The sequence below is a fragment of the Pezoporus flaviventris genome, unplaced genomic scaffold (genome assembly GCF_033815535.1).
Source record: "Pezoporus flaviventris isolate CSIRO_AGI_PZ_B2104156 unplaced genomic scaffold, CSIRO_AGI_Pfla_v1 ptg000031l, whole genome shotgun sequence".
NCBI lineage: Eukaryota > Metazoa > Chordata > Aves > Psittaciformes > Psittacidae > Pezoporus > Pezoporus flaviventris.
The window spans coordinates 14,116,591-14,144,555 of NW_026892579.1; the positions used below are offsets into that span (position 1 = coordinate 14,116,591).

Here is a 27,965-nt window from a genome sequence, read left to right on the forward strand (position 1 = left end):
GGTGGTGAAAACAAGACTTTTGCGTAAATCTGTGATTCATTCTGTTCTTTATAGCCAATCTAACTAACTGCTCTCACAGTCATTTCCCTTGCATCAAAGCAAGATAAAGCCCATTCTTTTCCTCTCATTTAAAAATGTTAGTCTTCATGAAAGACATTCTCCAGATGGTCAGTTCAAGAGCTCTGTGTGAATCTTGTAATTTTTCTTTTACAGTTAAAAAACTATCTACCGACATTGTACAGTACATGGTAGAAGGCTGCCAAGCAGGGTCAGGAGGAGAGCATGCCACCCAGCTGACTTCTGTATTTAGGTAACCAGAAAATATGCCAATTGGCAGTGAAACTCCTGCAAGCCAATTGACAGCAAACATGTTTTTTAAAATAGCTAATTATCCTCAACATACTGCATTGTCACTTGGTGGTGGTATTTAAATAACATTACTTTTGGCGCTGGTTTTAAACACAGCTTGGCCAAAAAGCCAGAGCAAAAAAAGTGAAAGAGAGAAAGGTACCTGCTTTCTCATGGATCAGGTACCGTGTTGAAGGCTATGTAGTAGAGGTGTGGTGCTGCTGCAATGGGAAAATCTCTTCCTGAATGCTGATGATCAGTGTTAGGTACTGTGAAAGATGTGCATGCCTGATCTGAAGTGCATATAATGGAGATTAAATCCTTGTATATTAAGCTTAGCTTTTGTTTTAAATTTTTATTATTTGATTTTGTGACCAATAAATAATAGATTATTATAATGTAAATTATACTTATTCCTTACCTCTGCAAAATAAATCCTCTTTCTCACATGGATAAAGCAGAGAATTTCAGACTCAGTCCAAAAGACATTGAGCAAACTCAAACACTGGTGCTATATTGGGTCATAGCTAGATGAAAGCTCCAGAGGGACTCGCTGAAAGAAGAATGGCTTTTTGTGGGCATGCCAGTCTGTACAGGATGTATCACTTACTTTCATGGGATGTGTCATCCTTAGGGTCTGTGTTCTGATTTTAATGTAAGCTGTGATCTTTAAAAACCTCAGACCCTTAGGAGACAAATGGGTGCACTTCCATCCCTTCAGTGGCGTTCCCTGCGTAAGATTCAGTGGAGGTATATAAGAAATGCCAGCATTATTTCCTCAGACCTGAATCTAGATCTCTTGTTTTGTTGGTCTTTTACTTTTTAAATTATTATTTTTTATTAAATAATACGTGTCTTAGTTCTGCATTCAGGCACATTGCAAAGTGAAGTGCTCTGGAACAAGGCAGCCCTGGAGTAACAGCAGCAGAGTCTGCCAATTTGCTTGAAAATAAATGTGTGGGGGTTTTAGTATTAGCCTTCAAAAGCATGGGTTTGTTTAAAGAAAGTATTCCATGTAGAGTATTTCAGTGTAACAATATGAAAATTGCCACACAGCCAGATTGCTTGTTCTGATTAAACTCTTCAGTTGTTCTTGGCATGTTCTCTGCATCTCGTTTTGACCTCGCATTAAATGCCTCTGTGTCCCCCTCAGGCAGTTTATCCAGGACTATACTGCTGTGTATGATCACCGGGTTTTCAGCATACTAGAAACAGTGGCAGTCTTGGATCAGACATTAGTTACCAGCCTGACTCCCACAATCACACAGTCTCTGAAGGATTCAGAGCACAAACAAGGTCTTGGAAGAAATACTGCACAGAGGTTTGATTTTTGTTATTGTTCTTTGACAATGAGCAGCAGAGGTTTATTCTCTTGAAAGAAAGCAGTGTTAGACAGCTGCACAGATACTCCAAAATGATTTTCAAGTTTATTTAGCCAGAGATCTCCCTTCACTCAGGCCTTTCATGATTTTAAGCCATCTGTATGCTGAGTATTTTCAGTGATGTTCTGATACAAGACCAGTAGAATTTATGGGAAGCCAGGTTGCCACTGCTTACTGTACTGTGTGTTGCAAAACAGACTAAAAAAGAATTCCTGCCCCAAGGAATTTTCCTTTCAGTCCCTGTTTTGGAGAACTTTATGGTTCTTATGTAAAATTGCAGTATAATCAGGTAGGATCTGAGATGTTTGGAAAAGAAATATGCATAGCTTGATTTCAAGAGTTCTGTCATACTACAAACATAAAAGAATTGTGGGCATCCAGGAAAGGCTGGCCTTCTCTCACCAACTGGCACAGCAGGCTCACACTTCCTCTGTCTGCCTTCCTAGAACTTACTTAGGACAGGACTATTTGACTTGTGAATCCACGTAGCATTAGGAGGAAATGGCACATGAGGTGATGCACACACTGGGACTTCTCAAAGGGTAGATCCTAGTCCCACCTCAGGCTGGAGAAGTTTTGAGGTGTATGTTGGCAGGGCCCAGGTTATACAAATCCCAAAAGACAGAGTTTTGCAAGAATGCAACTCATGAGACAGTAAAGGGTAGTCACAGGGTTTTCCATTTAATGAAAAATATATTTAAATCAGTTGTAACCACATTATTCACTTTTTATTATCCTCTACCAAGAAATACGTTTGCTGTTATTTAAGGGAATTCACCCAAGGTCAAACTACAGTACCATTATGTGCAGGATTTTCATACTACCTGCATTTATATATATATGTGTGTATATATGTCTGTGTGTGTATATATGAAAGAAAAAAAGTTCAGAAGTTGTATTAGTTGCTTATAGCAGTGATGTCCAGTGTTATTACTGCAAGGAGCTAGTATGAAAACTACAGTTTTGTTTGCTCAAGTTAATGTTTCATGCCATAGATAGATAATTAGAATAGACCTAAATGGCAGAGGTAGTACTATAACAATAATTATATTGTCTAGGTTGGAGAGTATTAGAATGAACTTAAGGTGAAAAGCCTTGTCAATACATGTGCACTCTTCTGGAAAATCTACTTGAGCGACAGTACCTTTCTGAATTCCAGCCTTATCTTAAAATAGTCCTTGCCCTTTGTTGGGGAGGATGATCTAAATCCGTGCCAGTGCCAGTCTGCGGCCCTAATGCCAGCAGCTCACATCACTGCGCAGTAGCGTCAGTCACAGAGCTATTTCTCATACAGAAGTTAAATAGCAAATGTGATGAAGTCTAAATGCTAATCATCTCATCTAGGACTTATTTGCAAACTCAATGTTCTAAAATAAAAAAGTTCTATTTCACAGCAGTTTGCAAAGCAAGTAGACTTCTAAGCATCTTCACTACACTTCTAGCCATAAACAATGCAAGCCTTACTCTTATTCCCACCTGGTAATGCTGAAAATTTACAGCAAAACAAGTAGTTGAACAGATGGGGGGGGGGGGGGGGGAGTTACTGTGTTTTAATATCCCAGTATGTAAATAATGCCTTTGTGAGTTATGTGCTTTTACTCCTAGGATGTGCGAGATTCTTTAAATAACATGTTGCCTTCTTTTGGTTTCTTTTTTTTTTTTTCAACAGAGAAGCCTATAAAAGACTCTTATCTTACCTCACAGAGGCTGGACAAAATGAGATACAAAAACTAGATGATGATACAGGTTAGCAGTGTGCTGGTGACTAATCCTTTCCTCTTCAACGTTCTGACACTGTCAATACCTAAAACTACACTCTATGACACACTAGCCAAGTCCTTTATCTTTACAATGGCAACATATTTATCAATTCTGTTGGTTTTCCCTCCCAGGTTATGTATTAATTTTCAGAATTTTAGTGTTATTTGAATGTTGTCATGCATCTGAAGAGGAACTCTCAATATACTGTTGAGTGGTAATTGAAAGATACAGCAAATTTATTACATGTTAAAATGTCTATATAAGCAGAGCCTGTATTGCAACACATGAGAATCAAAGTAGTTTCACAACTCAATTCACACTGAGTGTGACCTGACCCTCTTGAAACTGTACTTTTGAAAATCTGATTCAGTATGTTCTTAAAGAAATCATAAATTTGTAATTTCTAATTTATTATTTTAGTAGAATGAGAAACAACAGTGGTCTCTAGTACTGAACTTGTGGAATGCAGTACATTCACCTGGAGTTGCACCAGTATGATAGAGCTGTTGTTTGTTAAGAGAAGGCTTGTGTATATGTTGCACAAAATGTATATAGCTGTCTTACCCTTCCACCTGTATTAAAACATTAAAGTCTTTCAGATTCCAGTGTAAAATCTCTTCTGTTGTCCGTGTGGGTTAATGTAAGAAAAGGTAGGTTCGGATTTCCCGTTCTCTTCCTCTTCAATACTGTGTTCTTAAAATAAACTTATAATTTCTAGTGATCCCGCAATCTTTTTATTAGTCATGACATTGCTAGTTATCCATTTAACTTACACCTACCCTAAGTAAGTGGTGTGAGAAAAAAGAATCGAGGACAGACGTCCAAAGAAAACAACTCATTTGGGAAATTTATTCCATTTGATTATAAGCTTGTAATGATTCCTGTTTGCCTGGAAAGTTGGATCTTTCAGATATTTTCTGTGTTACGGATTATCTTTTGGGACAGCTCTAGCCCTGTAACATCTGGGTTTTTTCCCCTTAAAGTTCTCAGGAAACTTTCATTAATGGCTGTGGTATTTGGGTTTTTCACTTCTGTTCAATAACCTGTATTTCTGAAACTACTTACTGGACTTTGGGAATGGTAAGTTTGCCCTTAAAGTGCAACAACTGGTGAGCAGGCTGCCTGGTTTTTTTAGTAACTCAAATTTCAACTTTACAATATTAATGGCAAGTAAAGATTCTTTTTGTGTCTTAATAGCTCCACAAAAAATTCTCTGCGGCTTCTCTTTCGGTACAGTAATCTTATCAAGTTGAACTAGATAATCTTTTCGCCTAAATTGGCTATTGTTACTTCAGATAATGCAGTAACTAAAAGCCTCCTTAGGCTACTTAATAGTGCAGAACATGGACGTTCTTTTCATTATGAAAGTGACTTACTGAACTTGCATTGTAGCTGCTTGTGAGCTGCTGTACCTGGGAGGAGTTTTATTCATCTCAGGAGGATTGTACTTCTAAAAAGATGCTTTCTTTTTTTTTTTTTTTTTTAAAGAAAAAAGTACATTAAAAAAATAAAAACCTCTGCAAGAAAGATTAATACAGAGAGATGTCCTCAAAATTCGAGTCCCACTGCACTGTAGAATACAGAACAGATGCCTGACTTTAGTATTACTTCCCGAAAGTAAAACTTGTGACTTTTAACAGATAGAGCAGATATTATAACAGAATATTTAATGATGCGTTTAATAGGTGTTTATAAGACAAGGCTGATATTGTGGGGTGTACTGTGATACTCGGCACAGGACATTGTACAGGACCCTGTAGGCAGACCAGGAGACATCTGAAAGAAGCAACTCTGCTGTTAATTCTCTCAGGTATCAACAGCATGGTGGCATGAAACTTGGCTCCTGGGCAGCTGAAAGCATCACGTTAGGGGTTATTCAGCAGATAGTTAAGTGTGCAGTGACTTTGGACGGCAGCCAGCAAGAAGTTTGAGCAATTCCCTGATGTTAAACTTACTTAATACTCTCTGCTTCAGAGTCGTTTTCCTGACAGTGTGTGTATAGGTGGATTGTAGGCATTTTAACATTGAACCAGAACCGTGAGATGCCTCTGGTATTGCCAGGAAGTCATATACCCATCTCAGAGGCTCACTGAGAGATAGTCACCTCTGCACTGTGGGTGTGGGGATTGGCAGTTTCAGACATCTGCTTTCAAGGTTGTATAGGGAGAAATCCAGGGAGCATCAGGACAGAAATTTTTGGCAGACCACACAGTGAAGTTGTGTCACTGCCTTGACTGGTTTATGGGTTTGGGCACCTTTGTATCTCAGAAGCAAGAGGCCATGAGTTACCAAAAGCTTCCACTAGTGCTGGGCAGATGTCTTTCTCTGCCGACCCATTTGCAGGATGATCTGCTCTGCCCTAAGTAATACAGATGAGTTGCCTGTTTGCCACTTTACCCAGGTGAGTATCACAGCAAAGCTGTTAAGCAAAGCTTCCGTGAGTCTGGGACGAGATTGTCAATTACAGGAAAAGGATCATGCCTCAGATCTGTGATGATTTCCAAAAGATGAGGAAGGTATGTCCCTAGATCACTTTCCTGGAAACGTGTACTAAGCTTTACTCCATAGCTACTAAGACTGGTTATTAATATGAGCTCTGTTACTGACTGCAGTGAAGACAACAGAAACTGCTGTTGGGATGTCACCGCCCCTGAGCAGCAGCGGTGTTCCTCTTTGCTTGTGATGGCTGTGATTCCAGGGGCACACCAACCCTTACTGTAGGGGCTTGCAGCAAATGGGTGAGGACTGTGCATTTGTTAGGGATCAGAGACTCTTGCAAGCAACTCAGCCTGCATAACGTCTTGGGAAGGCACATGCATTCCCTTCTTTCACCCAGCATCTGCATTACAATTTTACAACAATAGAGGGATATTTGCCAGGTCAGACGTTTACTGCAGTTATAACTGCTGTAATTGAAGGTGAAAAGATCCTGAAAATAAATTACCTGATGAAATCGAGAGAAACCTCAACACGTACACCTGGGCTTAGTCCTGCTCCCCTTCTTATAAACAAAAAATTGGTGGCATTAAGCCATTCTGAACATTAATTAACTACAGGATCACTGTACATCAATGGAGTTTTAACAAGTTATTACATTTCATTAAGCTTTTTCTTCCCTCAAGCCTGGTGCATGGTCTGTGCCCATTACCTCCTTTCATTTAGAAACATTAATAATGTTGACAGGAGACCTGTTTAAAGTGCACCAGGCAGGCCTGAGCTTTGTCAGCATTTGTCTGTGCTGATGGCACCTTCCAGGGGACTGTTCCAGGGTGTAAGAGGACTACTCTGCCCTTTCCTTTTTGCGATACATAGAAGTAAAAGCTGAGTAAAAAGTATTTCATTTTTATATTGTCGTTATTCCAGAATTCAGGATAATGCTCACCTCTGGCGCCCGTTATCATCCTTGGGATGTGAAACAGATGTCCAGTGCATCAGGAGCAATAGCAGGGTGAGGGAAGTCTGGCTTATCTTTCCTTTAGTAACCTTAAAATGATGACTGAAAAAAAGACACCTTCTGTTCAACATTCACATGCAACTTCCATTAGTCCTGTAGAGCTGCCCCTCTATTTTATAAGAATTTCCCATTTCTTATTGTTATTAAAGAGCAGGAACATGGTAATTTAAATTACTCCTTGCTTTCATTTGCAATGACAAAAAAAAGGGGGGGGGGGAGGTATGTTTCAATAAAAAAAGCTTCTGAGATAGAAAAATTTATGCCTTTTATGCTGGAATAGAGGAGCAGACCTATGGAAAGAATAAGGTTCTGCATATCTGTTGTAATTGCACAGAAGAGGAGCTGCCAATAGCATATGCTACTTATAGTCATTTAAGGAACTCTGATAACTGTCCACCTAAAAGCAGTGTATTTCCCTCAGGAAACAGAAAAGAGGTTTTATTGCACTCCGGTTTTCTTCCTTTCAGTAGCTTTTGAAAATTATGTATGCATGGGTATTTCTACTGTAATCATATTTTATAATTTTTAACTATTACTTCAACCTCAAATTCAGTGTAATCAGCCCATCTGTTAGCAATGGTTATAAAATGATGGTGAAGATTAAAAATCTGATGCAGTGTCAAAATGTCCTAGCATAATTAAGCTTGTTTTGTGATGAATGACTAGGATATGGCTTTTGTCTACTTCAGCAGCTTTGAAATGGTAAACCTTTTGTAGACTTCATGTATGAAATGTGGAGGTATGTATAGCACAAAAAGAAATCATTAAAATTAAAACCCCAGATCCTGTATTCATAGATCTGGGGTATCATTGCAGGCCTTGGGAAATGCCAGCAGAGTAATTCCACCTCACAAGCACATTCCCTGCATTTTTCAGTCCATCAAACACTGCCTTGGCTCCACTCTCCTGCCCGTACACCACCACGCAGACCAGCATTAAAAATGTAAGTTTGCTAAATTCATTATTCATTTTAGAAAGGGCATGACCTGTCTGAGCACAGGTAGAAAAATCAGCATGGCCTTCACCTACTTACATGGATTGAGGGTATTGCTAAACGTACTCTGTTCTTCAGTATTTGGAAGCACTGCAACATCACCTAATCTACCCACAGCAAGAAAGAGTTAACATTTTAAGCATTTTAATTCTGGCATTACTGTGAAACAGCTATCTATAATCATCTCCATTGGAAAACCATTCTTCGTGTGGACAGTTTTTATCCCTTTAAAATGCATCCTTGGGAAAGAGAAAATAGCAGCCCATTTTGCAAAAATAAAACTGGATAAGTAAACCCTTTATATAGTCTATGTGCTAAACTTCCTGCAAAGTCTTCCTCCTCTACAAGCTCTGCCTGCAGAGGAAGTGTTTTAACCTTGCCTGTATTTCCACATTCTAATTTTCAATAAACAGATGCCGCCTCTTTTCACGCTTGTTTCCACATTGTTCCACATTCTGCCTGTGTTGTTTCTGCATGTGTGAATATTCAATTATCTATTTCTCCATGATTCTGCAACTGATGTACTAAATGTCTGTACAGGTTTGGGGGAGGGTAACCGGAGAAGGCAAAACTTACTTAGAGGAAAAAGAGTTACAAAAGTTTGAACTCTTCTGAGAGCCAGGTAGTTTCCCTGAAAGCTAAGACAAACATACACCTCCACTGGAAATGCAAGGATTACAAAACCACTAGCGTGCAGAAGCACACTGGCTCATAACACATAAAAAGTATTTCTTTGGTCAGCATTTGGGTGTGAATTGCTCAATAGAGACCAAAGGGGCAGAAGAGGCTCTCAGTGCTGCTGCTGCTTCTGGCAATTGTGTCCTTTTTGGAGAAAATGCACAAAGCAGCTGATTGCCATTGTGGTCATTTATAGCTAAAAGGAGCTGATAACACATCTTAGGACTTAAAGGTGAAGTATGCTATGTAAGGGATAAAATACCACTCTTTCTGGAAATGGCCCAAAACAGGAGCTCACAGCACAGCTCTCAAGACTTTGTGGCCCAAAAGCCAACTTGCAGGTATAAGTAGCTTTAATCTGTAAATATAAGAAATCCAGAGCACAGAACTGCACTGGCCCCCAAACGCCATAGTTAGTACCTGCTGTTGCGTTATTCACGTCTTAGGATACCTCTTTCCTGGAGCACTAGCGAGTTCTCACCAGTTGCAATCTGCGCTGTTACCTTGCGACTGACTTGTGTTTGCAGCTGCTCTCATGCTGTGCTGATCAGGCTCCAGTAATGGGACCGTCAAGCATGCAAATATTCTTAATGTGGGCAGTTTTAAGGCTCTGTGGAAGCCATTGCCTGGAGGACTCCTGCTAGCCCTGCTCCCCCACCCCAGCCAGAACAGAGCCTCTGCTGGCACCAGTGTGCTCTGCTCACACAACACTGGTCTCTCTTATTACCGGGCAATAACTAACCGGTTTGTGCTTGCCTGGCAAAGGGCTATGTGGCATTTTCTGGCTTCAGGTGCAGCAAAGCAACCCCATCTGTCCTGTAGGTCCTGCAGCAAAAGCAGAAAGACCCAAAAACTTACGGGCTAAGAGGTTGCTGTGAAAGACCTCTCTGATGATTAAGAGCCAGAGCAGAATCCTGACACCAATAGGAGCATATGTGTTGTCCTGAGGCTCTGTGGCTGTGGTACCCTTAACTAATTTAATGCAATTGCGCAGCTGTTTAAAACTGCTATTCACCAGTACAGACAATTGGGGGTAATAACTGGAACACTAAAAGCATCTAAAGGGCAGGACAAACATGATAAATAAATTTCTTGCCATACACTCCTGCCTTTCAGTCCTTGTACTGAGGCACATGCTGCTGTGCACTAGGAATCTGCCCCTCCACTTCTCAAACCCAGGCCTCTGTTAAAGTTTGTTGCTGCCACTCAGTAGTCAGCCAGATCCATCAGAATCTCTCCACTTGCTCCTCAGAAGGAGCACTTTAGAAATTATCCCATAGCTACAGCTGTGGTAAGCTATGAGGCCTAGGAATAAAGGCCTCAAAGCTAAGATGAGAAATACAAAACATACTTTGCACTATTGTCTGGAAGTGCGCTTGGCTTTGCAAAGGCTGAGAAATAATTCTCCCACCACCTGCAAAATAAGAAGTGCGTATGAGGTCTGCACTGGAGTGAAAGCTCATCACTTACCTGATGTGCTACGTCCAGGAGGAGGCTCAAAGCCCCAAGGACCTCTACAGACATCTTTTGATTATTTTAGTCACTCTTCTCTTGAAAATGAGATATGTTTGTGTCGCTGCAAGTCACACATCGGTAGAGCTTTGAATACTTGCTACACTTGGGCCCTGAAGCCCACACAGGGCACGAGGCAGTTTTGAGCTCTAGGAGGGCTGGCCTTGCATGCTGATGTCCAGGAGACCAAAGAAGCTAAGACAAACATAATGTCCTGAGGTACACTCTAAACAGCCCCCACGGAGTCACAGAGAGAAGTACTGCCTGGATGTAGGCAGAAGGGAGATGCTGTTAGCACTCAGTGTGCCAGGCAAACACTGTGGAGCTGCAGCTCCACTCCATGTACTGAGAGAAAGCTCAGCCACAAAACCACAAAACATGTTCTGCATGTACACTGCCCAGCTGGAGGCAGAAATGGTGATAAAGTTCGCCTCCCTGTATCACTAACCAGCCCCTTAAAAGCTGCATCTGATTTAGAAACATTGCTCACTGGGCAAAGTCAAACCTGTTCCTGTCCAGCAAGTGCAGGCTACTGCTGCAGCATATTCTGCACACGGCATCTGCATGAGCGTCTGTAGGAATTTCATAGGTCTGCTCAGGCAGCACGGTGGCAGGGAATGGATCAGTAGATAAAGCAGAGAAGTGCATAGTACCCATAAATCATAAATAGAGATTTAATTACATGCTTAGTTAATATTTACAAACATCAAAGTTGCTAGATATGTAAATAAAACACAGAAACAAGAGACAGGGGCTGCAGTAGCCAAGCAAAGCCAAAATATAGCAGGTTGGAGTATTTATTGTGAACTGGCATATGTCTGGAGTAGGGAACAGAGACACACTATATAAACTGAAAGAATAAATAAATAAATATTGACATTGTTCTACACCTGTTTAGCCTCTGGAGACCAGTGATTTGTGGGACCATATGTTGGACAAAATGAGACTGTTCGTTGATAATTGTAAATGTGGTGACCCTTTGCAAACTGGATATTAAAAATATTAAGTAAATGGCACATTTTAATTACACAGTAAAGAGGCTGTTCTCCACCATTAAAAGACTGCAGCTGTCAGGAGAAATTGATCATATGACAGAAGGTAACATTTATTTGATAGTAGACCTTGGTAAATGACATCACAAATGATCTTTAGATCCTCAAACAAACGCATTTGGTTGACACTTGGTTCAACCAAAAGCTTCAGTGTCTCTTTGTCTTTCAGCTAAGACCATTTTTATCTGTTCCTTAGTTACTACAGAGCTATTTTGGTTTTTATTTTTGTCTTAATCTGCTTTGCAGTATTTAAATGTCAAATGAAGTATTATTAAATGAGAAACTGTAAACGATGGAGTTTGGAATTGGAAGTCAATACATCTGTTTTTCTTTTTGCCAAAGGTATCGAGTAAGTTGCATAATTACCACAGTATTGTATCATCTTTGTCAACATAAACAGAGCTTTATATCAGCTTTGAAAGTGCCATTAGTGAACAACTGAGCGTGCAGACTCCAAAGAAGAGCAGCCCAGGAGGAGCTGTGGGTATTCACAATGCCTTATGAAGTTGCATAAGGAAATGAAGTAGAGATAGGTAGCAAGTAGTCACCAGCAGAAATGCCCAATGCTCTCATGTAAATGCTTCTACACCTGAGGCAAAGGAGAGAAACTGCAGACAGTTTTCGTATCTTCCTTCTTGCCTACTGTTATCCGACTTTAAGACAAATGTGTGAAGGTAAAGCAGCAGCCCGTGTGGATTGATTCTTCTGATGCAGAGAAACCCTTCTATACACAGGGTTTGATTTTCCCTCCCCTCCACTTCTGATTTTATGAAGTGCACATTCCTTGTCTCACATTGCTCCGATCCTGTGGTGAGGCACTTGCAAAGTCTGAAGGTTGGGGCATGTGAAATAAGGAGCTGGAAGAAAGCATGCTGCTATTCCATTGGAAGCGAAGGGGAGTGTAGGCCCATAGAATACTTCTTCCTTCCCTTCCTTGCTAACATCCAGCACCTACAGGTCAAAGCATACAAAATATTTCAGGAATCACAGAAGAAAGACGAAACAAATTTTGCTGGCACACACCACATGTGCACACACCCTAACAGAAAGGTAGTTTCAGCTCATTTTTAGATTGTATTTATGGATCTGGTGATGTATTGGTGTCCTCATCACCCAAATCTTAATGCTAGTCCAGGCGCTCAGTAGAAGACAAGTGACATTGGATCCTGCTTCCTGGCAGCAGGAAGCGCAGCCATGCAAGTAAGGTACTCTGCAAAGGTGCTACTGTTACCACAGGGCATGAATCATTTGTCAGCTTGGGGGTATATAGGGAGCAAGGGAGCTCTGTGAAAGTTGGAAAGGCCAAATAAATGACAGAAAGAAAATGAAGATGTGTGGAAAAAGTGGATTTTTTTTTCTTCCAAAGAATGCAACCTCAATTTTGCTGTATTTGAAGATAAAAGGGTTAGTTTTGCTGGTTAAAGCCAGGCACACTGCCAACAACTGAGAAGGGACAGCGCACACAGCTCTGCCAAAGCACTCATTATACTTCTCTTCCCTTTAATACATGGATTGTCTCGGCAGGCTGCCAAGTTCATGACCGGTTTGGGGATGTGGACAAATGTCCATTTAAGAAAGCAAGATCCCAGGACCATTTGCCTTGTCACTAAGCAGTATTTAAACCCAGGTGCAATACAACAAAGTACCTGCTGATTATAAAAGAGCATGTTGGTGGAGTACAGCCACCACCTTGATATTGTGTTATTACTCCATCTGAAGCACTGTATGTCAGCTAATGGTATCCCGAGACAGACTGAAGGACTTTTTCTAATGACAATTATTAGGTATGGTATCCAACAACTTTGTAAGACACAATTACACTATGACCAGAACATGGTTTTAACTGCTTATCTATTCTTTACAAACATATGCTAATAAGTGTTTATTATAAGACCAGCAGCTCAACATTCTAATACACTGCCTTTTTATGCTAAGTCTAACTTGTAGTCTTATGGGACAGTTTGGAGGTGAAATCCTAAAATCCAAAAAGTTGGAAGCTAATAAAAAGTTTTGTTTATCAGCAAAAGTGCAGAAGCTGAGATGTAAACACGAGTTTCTGTCTGTAACTGCTCAGCTGGTCACAAAGTGATGGCTGTGGTGCAGATTTGTTTCACTCAAACACTCAGGAAGATAAGAATTTCCCAATTTCTGTACAGGAATACCTGAAAGCCATGGATCTGCAGGCAAGCTGCTCTTATACAAGATGAGATAGCAGAAGAGTTTGTTGGATAACCTATTGCCTACCGCAGGGATCAAAAAACTTCCATTCAAGCTTTGAAGCAGTAAGCGCTAGGGCAGGTTGCAGGCTGACTGAACTTTGACAAAGAACAACTTGTTAACTCTGGCTGCTCTTCAGAAAGGCAACTTGGAGAGGAGAAGAAATGAAAACCTAAGATGTGCTGAAAAAATTGTTAGCCTGTGCTCCATCATTCATTTTTGCAACCCTTTTACTTTTGGAGTTGATTGTTTAACCTGAGACTATATACCCATTATTTTATCCAAACCTTGCCAAAGGAGAGACTCCTCATATCCAAACCTTGCCAAAGGAGAGACTCCTCAATCCCGTTTTACTAGAATATAGTAGAAGAATTGCATCTATTGGCTCAGCTGGAAAATTTTTAATATCCGTAGTATTTCCTCTCTCTGTTTATGCAGTTCAGTGGCTGCATGAGAAACAACTTTAATCTCTCCATTTCACATGCATTTTTCTTTTTGAATAACCTCTGTGCAAAATGTATCCTTGTGAAATTATTGGAAAAGACTTTAAAAGAAACCTTAATCACTCACCTGGATACATGCCAAAGGCTCATTTGTCCAAATCGAATAGCCACCAACTAAATATATTCTACCATTGTGGACAGCAACTCCAGACTCATTTTGACCTAAAGCAAAAAAAGAAAATAGAAACCACTTTCAGTTTTTAATTAACCCTTTTAACACCAAATGTTGGAGTTCTGTAATAAGATGCAAATGCACCTGGCAGTAATTTGACTGTTTCAGAATTCACAACATGGAAGAGTGAAGGTGAAGCATGAGGTCTGTTCTTTGCTCTCTGCAGGAGCCCCGTACGGTGCTGTCCAGAGAGATACCCCAGAAAAGCAGTAAACTGAGGCTGTGCAGGGGACCATCTGCTGCCTCCTCAATGACACAGGTTTTTGTACATGAGTATATCCTAAGTGATAGGCAAGCTCCCCACCTGCCTCTCAGCTACTATCACACATGAACATCCAGATAGACACGCAGGCCGAGAGAGCTGAACGCTCCTCACGTTCTGCCCACACCTGTTCACCCCCCTGTTCCTCCAGGTACAAGTATGGTGACAACTGCAGAAGCTGCTGTGCAGCTCATCCCCATAGCAACGGTCTCCTGAACAAGTTTAGAAGTTTTGAAGGATAAATACAGCATTAAGAAAGTCTGCATTACACAGTGCAATGGGCACATTTACCACCAGTTGCAGAGATGCAAAGAAGGGCTTACATGGCTTCTTAAGGTGCAGGTTATACAAACAACCCACCAGGTTGTATCAGGAGAGGCTACTATCTATCTCATAGCATTTAGTGGTATAAGGTCAGCTCCAGAACGAGGGTGCCTGCAGTGCCAGGGCCTTTGGAGCAAATCAGATGATGTCTTTCTCAAAGGCTGTCAATACCTCCAGATAATAAAATTAAATAATAAAAATAATGTAAAATAAAAACTGTAAAGCAAAAGAAATATGAAAAACTGTTCTGTTTCACACTGTATAACTCCTTTTTAATCTATGCCTCTCTCCCCAGTGTCCATCAAATATTCTGATTACTAGATTCAGAAACTAAACAACCCTGCTCCAAATCCCAGATATTAAGAAAGCCAATGAAATATCTTACAGAATGAAGTTGCCACTAGAACAGCTTTTCAACCTACCAGGAGGAAAATGACATAAGGTGACTGTCTTATTTGTCAGACATTCATTGCTCTGACATGCTGTTCCCAGCTAGCCTGAGCTTCTAGTTAAGCTCCTACATCCTTTGTATCCTTTTCAGTGGTAGATCTCAGAAATCTATGCAACATGAAACTGAAAAGGATGAAGAGTGAGGAAGGCTCAGTCCTAGGACTCCTGTAGCAGCCAGTACTGTTACTAATTGAGCTCCAATTCTGCTGCACAAGAGAACGGCCCCACCATTAATGCTGTCCTTTTGTAGAAATCCACCCTTTTCTGCAAAGCTACTCTGGGAATGTGTCACATGCCTGTCTCTCCCAGGGATTCAAGGTAGTAGTACATCTGGGAACTGGATCAGGTGGCAGAGAAATTTGGTGGATTGGGTGGCAGGGACAGTGAGTTGCAATGCTTTGCAAGTTACGGCTGTAACAGTTCTTCCTTCACAGATGCTGTAGCTAACTGAGCTGCTCAGCTCAACCCTGACTTGACAGAATTCCAACAAAGACACCTCCTTTCAGGTAATTCATTAAAAAGGTACCGTTCAGAAATAAGTGACGGTTAATGGATTTCAACGGAAGTTGTGCCCTACAGTGGCAGCAGGAAGCACTACAAACCGATGTTATAATGGTAGAGACACATCTGCCTTTCGTACAATCAAACAGGGAGCTAAACCTATCGCTGCTGACAAACTTCTGAAGAATCAAAAATAAGTACTGGTAGTACTATTTTTGATGGTTTAATCTTTTTTCTTTTTTAATCTTTTTTTTAAACCCCCTTTTTGATGGTTTAATTAAATTTATGTATACACCTTTTTAAAAATTTAGTCTATGAAGTGGTAAAACAAATGTTTTGTAGAACACTGAATGCTGGAACAGTAATCAAGTGTCTTGTTGGCCAGTGATGGTCCCTAAATCTGAAGCAATTGCAGCAAAGTTGTGGAGTTCCACGTACCAAAGACATTTAAAGGGACAAGAAATTATATTTTATTTTAATAGTAGGGATTTTCCCCTTCTGGTGTACAATACTCACCTGTCAACATGTTGAAGCTGCAGCGTGTCCACTGGTCAGCATCTATGCTGTAGGAGTCTATGTGCCGAACCAGGATCCGATCGTTGTTGTAGTCAAGATCATTCCCGCCTAACACGTAAAGCTTCCTTTGGACAGCAGCCATGGAGTGATACACTCTCCTCTGCAACATCGGGCTACGGCTTAACCACTTATTCTGAAAAAAGAAAGACAGAACTTGTCTCAGCACTGCTCAGAAACATACCTATAGTAGTAGTAAAGTAATAGTAGCATGTTGCTGGTGTTCCCCTTCCCCTTGGCCAGAAATCACAAGTGAATATACTTGTGTTGTTCACATGTTAAACGTGTGCTGGTTATAACACTGACTAGACATACTGGACTTTCAACATATGGTTATGGTTTTCACATTTAAATTCACTAGTTTAGTAGTATTTCTTACTCTGTATTTTTTCTGTTTAGCTTATCGGCTTTCAAAGCTTTTTTCCTTCTTTGTAATTCAGCAGTAAATCCTCCTTAAGGAAGACTATTAGATGTCTCCTTTGTATACAGTGCTAAAATTATCTGTACCAACTAGCTCTGTTATGAGAGAAGGGAGATACTTCTACCTTTCGTTATTCAGAGGCTTATTTGATCTTATCCTTAGGGAATGAAGCAATCAGGAAAAATAATTTCCTACAGAATCTTCTCAAATGATTCGTGTATTTGGTTTAATGCTAACCCTTTATTTGTGGGCACTTACAAAGTAATGTCTTTTTGCATATTTTTCTTTTTGTTAACAATATTCAAGAATTATACCTGTTCAGGGAGGGGTAGGAAGGCACAGAAGAAGAGGGATTAAAGCATGGCATTTTAAACCTAAGAAAACAATTGCTTCTGTTATGCTTACCAAATCAAACAACCTGACAACGGACAAGATTAGTTGGTTTAAGTGAAGGAAGTTAAAATCTGTGCCAAAATTCTTTGCATTACATGTGCTACTGCTTGCAGTAACTCAAGAGCCTCTAATACTACTGCCTTTTAACCTCTGAAATATATAGCTATACATTTCAATGTCTAATAGTTGGATATTAGGCATTAATATTTGCATTAGTAGTCCGCTGTCTTAACACCAGACTATAGACACCATCTGCTTTGCAAAGCCTGCCTGCATCCCCTGATTATATCTTTAGCTTCCTCCACTGCAGTGCCTGCCAGGTGAGCCGCAAAGCACTGCAAAGGCAAAGAAACAGAGGGGCCTGGTGGGGTCATTTCTAATAAGCCGGCGTGTGAATACTAATCAGTGGTGGGGAAGCAGAGGTCACCCCAGCCAGCTTGTTGGCAGGTAGCTGTGTGCTCTGTGGCAGATGGCAGGCATTATCGACTCGCCACAAAGGCCTCGCGCGAAGCAAGCGCTGGTGCTGAATGATAGAGTTATTGAGATTCTGTGTGAGATGCAAGCAGATGTGATGGTTTCCAGTACCCACCGTAAACAATATGCCAGCAGAATTTTTAAAAAGAGCTTGTGTGTACAAACATGGAGCGGACCTCATTTGAAGAATGCGAGTGTACAGTTCCTCCGTAACTCTTTACACGCCAGGCCAGGCTTGTCACTGTCAGCATGACGTGCTGAAGCAGCCCTGCCACTGGTATTTGGGGGGCAAGTTTCATGTCAGCACATAAAAAAATCAAACCCAAAGATATACACAAGAGAGAGTGTCTAAACATATGTCCCGCTCATAAGCAAAGTAAGGTTGCTGCTTGTAATTACTACTTGGATTTAGGACAAATGGGCATTTGTATAATCGATGCATAAAACTGCACCTCAAAAAGAAAGAGGCAGGTGAGTCACTGCCTGCTTTCTGCTTCAGAACCTGTACATTTAGAAAGGCAGTAGGAACCACACAGAAGTATCTCTTGGCACAATCTGGTTCCAAATACAGCAATCAAAGCCCCTATCCTACAATCAGAAAAGTCAATACCCTTCCTTCCACGTGGGTGTAAATCAGGCTATGCAACTCTGATTGCAAGCTTAGGACTTTTAATTCCTAATACAAGCAAGAGGGCATAACCATGCCCTAACCCTCTGAAATGGTTACTGAGCCATGCTAACCTAATCAAAACACATACATAATGTATGAAATAATCCCTAAAAGATATTTTAGGTGCTTGGGTAATGAAATGATAGGCACCGTTGCAGCCAGCAGAATAAGTCATGGCCAGGTAGCACAGTTCTGAAAGTATGCAGAAAACAAAAAGCCTGTATATGAAATTTAAAGCAGAAATGCCAGTGACAAGGAGCAGTTTTGTGACATTGACTTTAAGTATACGTTGCCCAGGGCTGTTGGATTACACAAAAAAATGAACAAGCAAAATAAATACTGATAAATACAGGGGATTTAAAGCACACTTTTTGTATTTAATAAGATGTTTCTAATGCCTATGGGCTTAAAAAACATAAGAAGTCAGTTTCTCTATTACTCTGTTAAACTCACATATCCATACAAAGTGGATTTAAAACATCAACTAATTCAAATGGTCATTATTTTTAGCCTTAGAAAATCATTGTATTTATTTGCTAAGAGACCTGACTGAAGCAAAACATATGAGAAAAACACACACACAACACAGATACCCACCTGCTTGGGATCATAGACCATGAGCCTGTTTTGATACTGTGCAGTATTTGTTACTCCTCCTATGAAAAAGTTTATACAGATTACACTTTTTCACATAAGCAAAACGAGGACCAAGATCAGGTACAGCATAATAACCAATTCTAGGGCTCATTTGCTGACATAATTACATTGCATAGTACCACTTATGTTTACATTCCACTGCACTTTTTAATCTGGTTACAAGAGAACAAGTGGCACATTTGTCAAACACCTAGAAATGCAAAATAGCAACACACCCCCCCCCCACACACACACACTTCCTTTCTAAAGCTAATTCTATGGGCTAAAACTGAGATAAAAATTGATCTGTTTATACATGACCCTGTTCAAGCACCTCCCGTATGAAGACAGGCTGAGAAAGTTGGGACTGTTCAGCCTGGAGAAGAGAAGGCTGCATGAAGACCTCATAGCAGCCTTCCAGTATCTGAAGGGGCCTATAGGGATGCTGGGGAGGGACTCTTCATTAGAGACTGTAGTGATAGGACAGGGGGTAATGGATTAAAACTTAAACAGGGGAAGTTTATGTTGGATATAAGGAAGAAGATTTTCAATGTGAGGGTGGTGAGGCACCGGAATGGGTTGCCCAGGGAGGTTGTGAATGCTCCATCCCTGGCAGTGTTCAAGGCCAGGTTGGACAGAGCCTTGGATGGTATGGTTTAGTGTGAGGTGTCCCTGCCCATGGCAGGGGGGTTGGAACTACATGATCTTAAGGTCCTTTCCAACCCCAACTATTCTATAATTCTATGATCCTAAGAAGTGCGCAGAGTGTGACACCATTTAAAGGAGGAGGAGGTAGGCTTGAGTCTGAGAGAAGGAAGAGGTCAGAGAAGAGCTCTGCCTAGCGAGGAACCCGATGTGGGACACTGCTGCCAGCTGGAAAGCATAATGCAAGCCTGTACTACTTTGCTTACCTGCATACTTGAAGGAAATCCTGTATTATTCTCTATAACACCTCCTGGCTTAATTGTAGACTTAATACTGGGAGGTTCCTCCATATTCACCAGAAGCAACACTACCATTTACTTTTGATAATGTTTAAGCAAGATACAAAGCACCACAGAAAAGCCCAGAATAATGTCTGACCCCAGCAAATGCCATAAACCAACTATTTAGCTCAATACAGTATACGTTTAATGCCCAATCATGCTGCTCTCCCTTGGTTTTAAATGGCAAATCTCACTGGTGGAAAAATTCTTCAGACTCAAATCTCTAATCTCCCCTGCATAAACATGTTCCAGAGGGTGCTCAAGCCTCCTGAGGACATGGTGTCACTGCAGCATGGCCACAGGTCCCAGTCCCCTCGCTGTCACCACCCTGGGCCACGAATGACACTTGAGAACTACACCTCACCTTTCATCCTCCCAGAAGGGCTGGACATAATCAGGACATGCCAGCGGCTACAAAACAATGAAATTCATATTGACAAACTATTTATATTACAGTTTTAACAGCATGTTCTGATGACAGACAAAATCCACAGCAATGAGAGAAAGGAATTTCATCTGTCATTACGTTTGCTGATGCTCCTCTTTTTGTGAGGACATCCCTTGTTTCAGACAGAGCAGTGGCAGAGTTGCATTCATTCCTGCTGGCTGACCTATGGCCCTCCTCCTACTGAGGCCATTGGGTCTCTTTCTAGTGTTAGCATGGCTCTGTGCTGGGGAATCCTGACTTTGCTGGCTTCCAGCTGCACCTAGCACAGCATTTTGGTTCAGAGCCATACTGTGATTTTGAAGCAACTCCCCATTTGTCACGTGTCATTTTAGGCTGTAGGGTGGGACTGGTGTGTATTCAAGTTAAACCAAAAGCTTTGTTTCAGATGTGCACCAGCTGTGCTCCAGTTCCTAACAGGGAGTAAGAATGTGATGGCTTTGTACCAGCTGAGTACTGGGAATATTTGATCCAGAGAATCAGAGTAAACATAATCCAAAGCAAAAAATGTGAACTGGACATAGAGTAGATAGATATAGAGAACTCGTCACCAAAGTTTTACCTGCTGATCTGTCCCTACTGGGCTGAGCTACTTGCTAACACGGATGTACCCACTGATCACTGCAAAATTACTTGAGTGAGGCCAAGAATCTGATCAATGGATAGTAGAAATTACAGACAAATCTATCCAAGATTCTTGTCTTCAACTGCAACAGCAGGGAGTAACACTATTGTTTGGGTGCATCTCTGCAAGCACCAGCCTGTACTGGGGCTACACTTGGATAGCATAAGCTCCTCAAAGATGCTTACAGGCTAAGAGACAGCTGAGATGAGATGTACTCTTTCCAAACTGTTTCTAAAATACTATGCCGCACACTGCCTACCAGAGTACCTGTGAAGTACACATGCAAGAATACGCATTGGAAAGCAGTGACTGCTCCCGTGTCTAATCCCACAGTTTGTTATTTGCCTCTGCACTGTTGTGCAGCCTTCACAGTGTTAGCAGGCATCAGCCACATGCACAATACAGTCTTTTCTAATACCTGGTTTGTAGTTTGATTTTCTTTTACATACTTATTTTCACTCCTAGCATATTGTTTAAAAAATGAGATGTCAGATTAGTATTTTGAGAAACAAAGATCATAGTTATTTGGGTGGTTACCTCCAGAATGTTAAATTACAGCAGATGCATTGGAAACACAATGCTGGGTCACGTATTTTCATTCGGAAAGAACACCTTAATTTGGGGGGAAAGATATGGAGGAAGAAAGAAGTGGCTTGCTTTCTTGTGAAATAATGAAATAATCAAATAAGCAAAAGTATTTGCTTCTCTTCACAAAGAGCCCCTCATATCAAGTACACAGCTTACATTTTTTCCCTGCAATATTGCTCATCTGTGGTGTTTTATCATTACATTCCCTTCACATACCGCTCTTCACTTTTAGATTAATCTGCCAAAATGAGATGCTATGGATTTGCATACAGATTTGACTACACAAAAATAGATCTGGAATTAATAACAGTCTCTATATGTTTTAATTTCTTCTAGACTTGAGTACCCTTGCCTCCAGCAGTATTCTTGGCTTTGAAAGTCATCAAGCTGATTTGTCTGCTCTTAGGTTATGATGCCACATGCTGCTACACTGTCCCCTGCAATCAAAGTGCTCGCAGAGATAGATTCCATGCCTTCCCCTAACAAGTATATTTTATAGATTGGCAGTTTTGATCTCCCCTCTCCAGGGGGATAATCTGCATCTTAACAGGTTTCTATAGATACATCTGTCATTAAATATGCCATCTTATATCTGCATCAATTTTCAAACTCAAGTTCCTCCTAACTTTGAAGTGCTATAGCAAAAGTTTAAAATTTTCTGCCAAAATCAATGCCCTCTTGAACTATTTTTTTTTTATTATTTTTATATACTCCAGGCAGCTGGGAAAGGGTAAAACAAGAGCAGGCTCTTCAAAAATAGTAAAAGGGGAAAAAAAGTTTCAATGGTACTAAAAATAATACATGTTTTCTCAGTAGACAAAACCGGGGTAATTCCAAGATAATTTCTTAAACTTCTCTGCAGCGTTTTCTTTGAGGAAAGGAGGGGAAAGGCAGGGAGGCATCATAACAACACTTGAAAAGAAGTATTTAAGAATACAAACTATGCTATTAAATTTGATGTCAAGCACGTGGTAGTAACCCATCAGTTAAAGAAAGGAAAAAAAAAAGTCTGTCTGGGTAAATGACAGAAAATTAACAGCTTGGGCAGCCCTTGCTGGGTTTTATAAATGGAGTGATGATTGCATCATATGAGCAGCTTGCCTTGAGGACTAGAGTTTCTTGGAGGCAAGGAGCACCCTCAGGACAAGCCCGTGTCTCTCTTGCTCTTACAGACATGACAACATGCTCATGCAAAGCCCAGCACCCAACCTGCGGGCTTACAGTGTTTTACCACTGCCACAGTCACTGCTCCTCACTCCCTTGAAGGCTGTAAACACTGCTTTTTAAGCCTTCCAAGATCCATAACTACCCACCTCATACAACAGTGCCCTTCTACACAGGAAAGTTGCTGGAGGATTTCAAGATCCGCTTTGTCCAGCCCTTTTCCACACATGGAAAATATTTTGGGTTGTTCCAGCCCCCCATTAGCCCACAAGCTACACTGAAAAACACCTTCAATAAAGACACTTCCAAAAGAGAAGAGTGTAGATTCAACACCATTTTCCCAATGGAAAATTTATAATCCATATTTATAACATGTCCTAGTAAGCCCCCCATATGACTCAAGAAATCTAATTCAGTCCAAAACCCCCAGAAAATCTCACAACTCTCTCTGAAGTCCCCAAGTGCTAGGCTGCCTGCATGAAACAGAGTTTACTGGGAGACATGTAAAACTACATGTTGGCAAAGAGCTCTCATGTGTATTCCTTTCAGCAAATCCAGGGAATATATAGACTCTCATGACATGTACCCCAAGGCACTCTCCTATTTTAAAATAGAAATCTCTTGTCTCTTACATGTCTGTGTGTTAAACACAAGATAATCCTTCCTCAGCATGTAAGCCCACCCTAATGAGTCCCCTGGAAGACACCATCTCTAATTAACACTGTTCCACCCCAGATGCAATCCAGTTTCAAACAACAGGGACACAAGCCCTTGTCTGCCTGTAGGTAGGTTTTCTCAAATCATTAAAGCCTGACATCTACAATCAATCTAGAAAGAATCAATGGCATCAAACCTATAATGTCCATGCTTGAAAGGGTGTGAGAACCATTATTATTAAACAGTATAACAATAATAGTCTGAGAGAGTTGGGGTTGTTCAACCTGGAAAAGAGAAGGCTCTGGGGAAACCTTATAGCTGCCTTCCAGTACCTAAAGGGGACCTACAAGAAATCTGAAGAGGGACTTCTTATAAGGTTATGTAGTGACAGAAGAAGGGAATGGCTTTAAACTGCAAGAGGGTAGATTTAAATTTAGGAAAAATAATCTTCACCAAGAGGGTGGTGAGACACTTGCACAGGTTGCCCAGTGAAGCTGTGGCTGCCTAATCCCTGGCAGTGCTCAAGGCCAGGTTGGATGGAGCTTTGAGCAACCTGGTCTAGTGGAAGTTGTCCCTCTCCACGGCAGGGGGTTGGAAGTAGATGACCTTTAAGATCCCTTCAAACCCAAACCATTCAATGGTTCTGTGATTCTATGAATAGTAATTATAAAGAAATACTGTTCTATATACAGACTAAGACTGGGCCACTGAGGCAACTCTAATGTACTACTTAATCTCCCTCTCCTAGTAATTTCTGTGCTAGCCACACTGCAAAACCTGATTTGGTTAAATAGTGCAAATTTCTATTTATTCAAGATTGATTTTTGATAACAGGTTTTTATAGGCATTTACCGAGACAAAAAAAAATTCTTCTGTTCACAACAGCATATTGATAGTAAGGTGACACTTTTCACCCCAAACCACTTGCTAATTCAGAATAGTTCTCAAAGAACTATTCATGTGATCTCCATCCTTTCCTTAGTCAAAATCTCTGCCATTAACGGGAAAGTTGAATTTCCATGTGCAAGTCAGGATGTGATTTCACACATGCTGACACACTGTCAGGCAACTTGGACCTCTGCAAAACAACTGAATACTTTGATTCAGAGAGGACTTTTCATGCGCTAATCTCCTGAGCATTTAAAGCAGAGGGGAAGCCTCCTTATCCCCAGCTGCAGGTGCATGAACGGCCCAGAGCTGAAGTGCCTGGCAGGGGTGCCTGCCCCTCTCTGTCCCCAGGGGCACTACACCTATACGGGAGGAGGAAGGTTAATGTGTATAGAAAAGTAGGTCTCCAGATTTGCACATGCATGCCATGGAGGTTGCAGGGAAATGGGCATAGTTCAAGTTTTCACCCGTATGGAAAATATTTCCCTGCTTTTATAAGGAATGATTATTAGCAGTGTTGAACTCTAAAGGGTTTGGTGCATTTTGTTTCTCTTTCACTCAAATACTTTGCTTTTCAAGCATGTGTTATACAAGTCATTTGTGAAATGGGTCACAGTGTCAGATGTTAACCGGGGCCTGTAAGACTCATTTTTCTATAAAATTTCCAAACCATCTGCCCAATGTTCTACTGTTAATATGGAAAACTTATTTGTTGTGGTTTAACTCCAGCCAACAAGTAAACCCCACACAGCCGCTTCCTCACTCCCCCGCTGGTGGGATTGGGAAGAGAATCAGAAGAGCAAAAGTGAGAAAACTTGTGGCCTGAAGATACAGTTTCATAGGTAAAACAAAAGCCACGCATACAAGCAAAGGAAAACAAGGAATTCATTCACCGGTTCCCAAGGGCAGGCTGGTGTTCAGCCATCTCCAGGAAAGCAGAGCTCCATCACGTGCAACAGTTACTTGGGAAGACAAACAGCATCACTCCGAATGTCCCTCCCTTCCTCCACCTTCCCCCAGCTTTATATGTGAGCATGACACCGTATGATTGGGATATCCCTTTGGTCAGTTGGGGTCAGGTGTCCTGGCTGTGTCCCCTCACAACTCCTTGTGCACCCACAGCCACTCACTGGTGGGGTAGTGTGAGGAGCAGAAAAGGCCTTGACCCTGTTTAAGCATTGCTCAGCAATAACTAAAACATCCCTGTGTTACCAACACTGTTTCCAGCACAAATCCAAAATATACTGGCTACTATGAAGAAAATTAACTCTATCCCAGCCATAACCAGCATATTATTTTAATGAATTCCCATCTCTTTTTTTTTTTTGGTAAGAAAATGAAATATAATGAGGGCTATGAAAAAAAAAGACACAAATATAAAAATATGTTCCACAATAAATGGAGCTCAAAAAACTCAAGAGCTGAACCCACTTGTTCAGACCAGAGGGTCCAACTAGTTCCAGAGTGCACAAGACTCCCTCTGAGCCTTCTGGCAGGTTAAAAACCCCAAAGAGGTGGTGGCAGTTTAGGAATCCCTCTGTCACCTAAAACATCGGCAACCCATCTCCTATTGCCAGCATGTGCTTATACTTGTACAGCGTTTTGTTTAGCACGTTTCCATGATTTCATGCTCTAGAATTTTTTTATTCTTTCTCATACTTGTCCCAAAGGAACAGCAAAGTAAAGCTGAAAATGAATCCCAATAATAACAATAATAGAAACCCCTTAAGTCTAGTCAGCTTTTGATTAGCAAAGCCTTTAGGAGACAACGGCACTGATGCTTTGGCTATAAAGTAAATGGTCAATGTGCGGGTCATGTTTTTCTGACTCTCTACACAAATACAAGGGCTAGAAACTTCTATTATCACTATTTAATTTAGTTACTTACTAAAAATCTGGGCACATTTTCATGGCTACCTTGCCAGCTGGTATTAGCAGACTGACTTTGAGAACTCTCACTGGTGACCCGTATTTCCCAGAAAAAGCAGCAGGGATACAGCTCAGAAACAACCCTAACGCAGACTAATTTTTTAATTAGCTAATTTTAGGCCACATACTTCAAAATTATGTTGCCTCCTGCATTACTGATTACTTTTATGCTAACACCTCATATTTGATGATGAATAGCGGATTTTTTTCAGCAGTAACTACTGATATTTTTTGAGCAATAAAACATCTCTCAGTAACTATTCCCCTGCCCCTGAATATACACGTACAGTGAGCTACATTCTGTCCCTAACCAATTAATAAGAGAAAGCTAGCTACGGTTATTGCATCTCCATCTACCTTAATTTTTAAAATAACTATTCAATACACAGAAAACAGTTTTCAATCCGTGAGTACATAATTCAGATCAATACCCTACTGAAGTTTTGCATAGCATGCTCACGTACTTCAAAACCTGTCAAGATCTAGCAACTCAAAACTGCTAAGCATTTTCTCAAAAACTATACAAAATACAACCAGAAAGTCCTGTCTATTTTATTCCACTGCTAAAATATTGCTCCTTATTGTGACTTCACAACCAAAGTCATGTTTTCAAATATAAATCGAACAACACTGATTGATATTTTTTGTTTGTTTTCCAAGTTTTAGACAGCTCACCTAATAGCCTTCCACTTACCTCTTCTCCTGATTCTACCGTATTAGAGGCTGTATTAGAGGCATATCCTTGGACACAATACCACACTGCTTCATTATATAAATGCAGATAGTATTTAAGCACACAGGGAGGCATGCATTGCACTTACGTAACTAAGCACATTAATTAATCCTCAGCATAATTTTTCATGAAGCAAGGACTACACTCTGATGGATATTTCCAGTGCTCTTTCAATTATTTTAGATGAATATACTTAACACAATTTCCTAAAAAGCCTTGGTTTTCATAAATATACTGACAAACATAAACCACAAGAGGGAAGGAAAAAAACCAGAATCTAGACACAGCATGGCAGTAGCATCCATGTTCTTGAATTGCCCATCAGACACACATCTCTCTCTATTGATAAAATAGGAAAGGTACTGAATAAACACAGGGTAATGCTCTGAACACACCCAGCAGGCACCCTAAAGCAGAAACCCTGTTTCTGTACCATACCTGGGTTTCAAAGTCCGCCTCATGCACACTTCAGGGTGAACATGCAGCACAAACTCTACAAGACTCTTTTAATGCCTGTTGCTGAAGAAAACAGCCCAAAGCACCTGCCAGGGATCATGGTGGTGATTTCCTGTGTTCTGTCATGCTTTTAATTCCAAAGTCATGATTCATTAGTTTAGTCTATATGTATAAAAATAGATACTTGCTACCTCCCTATCCGTGCTTGGGAATCCATTCCCATAATGCACTTAATCCGTGTGGACAGGAAGGTACATCTGTAAATCACTCCACTAACTTAAATGACATACTTTGAGGAGCACAGTGAAGGCCTAAGTAGCTAACCTAATCTTTCATTCACAGACCATCTTTTCACTGGAGTCATCCCAGACCATATTAAAATCTCCAGAGGTTATCTACAATGAAGATGGCAATCAACGAACATTTTCCTCAAGGACTGGACTCATTTACTTATTAACTTCCTTGATAAATATTACAACTTTATAACCTTTCATGACACACTCACTAAAAAGCGGGTATTTTTCTGTCAAATCTTCTGTAGACAGCATCAAGCTTATTGCAAAGTGACTAATACCAGAAAAGTCACTACAAAGACTGATGACACAACATCCTCAGCTTCCATCAATGTGCACATAAACTGCACATGCTGTGTTGCAAAAGATATGTTAGCTTAAGATTACAAGGCCTAGACTTACATCTTTGCATGTGTCTTAAAGC

At 40.7% G+C, this 27,965-nt stretch overlaps 2 protein-coding genes across 7 annotated transcripts in view; one reads left to right on the top strand and one right to left on the bottom strand.

Moving 5' to 3' along the window:
* The window catches only part of MMS22L (MMS22 like, DNA repair protein), a 91,886-nt gene extending 87,790 nt beyond the window's left edge, over nt 1-4,096 (top strand). For 2 of the 3 annotated variants that reach the window (XM_061460255.1, XM_061460254.1), the window contains exons 23-26: nt 214-310; nt 1,502-1,669; nt 3,400-3,476; nt 3,912-4,096. In XM_061460255.1, the coding sequence (XP_061316239.1) occupies nt 214-310; nt 1,502-1,669; nt 3,400-3,476; nt 3,912-3,919 (350 nt within the window). In that variant the 3' untranslated portion in view covers nt 3,920-4,096. The remainder of the gene's footprint in view (nt 1-213; nt 311-1,501; nt 1,670-3,399; nt 3,477-3,911) is intronic. The other variant, XM_061460256.1, reaches the window with a different exon arrangement.
* Nucleotides 4,097-10,789: 6,693 nt separating this feature from the next.
* Nucleotides 10,790-27,965, bottom strand: part of KLHL32 (kelch like family member 32) — a 124,775-nt gene continuing 107,599 nt past the window's right edge. For 3 of the 4 annotated variants that reach the window (XM_061460259.1, XM_061460257.1, XM_061460258.1), the window contains 4 exons: nt 18,739-18,797; nt 16,127-16,319; nt 13,969-14,063; nt 10,790-12,132 (listed from right to left, as the gene is read on the bottom strand). In XM_061460259.1, the coding sequence (XP_061316243.1) occupies nt 11,971-12,132; nt 13,969-14,063; nt 16,127-16,319; nt 18,739-18,797 (509 nt within the window). In that variant the 3' untranslated portion in view covers nt 10,790-11,970. Of the gene's footprint in view, nt 12,133-13,968; nt 14,064-16,126; nt 16,320-18,738; nt 18,798-27,965 lie in introns of those variants that run through there. The other variant, XM_061460260.1, reaches the window with a different exon arrangement.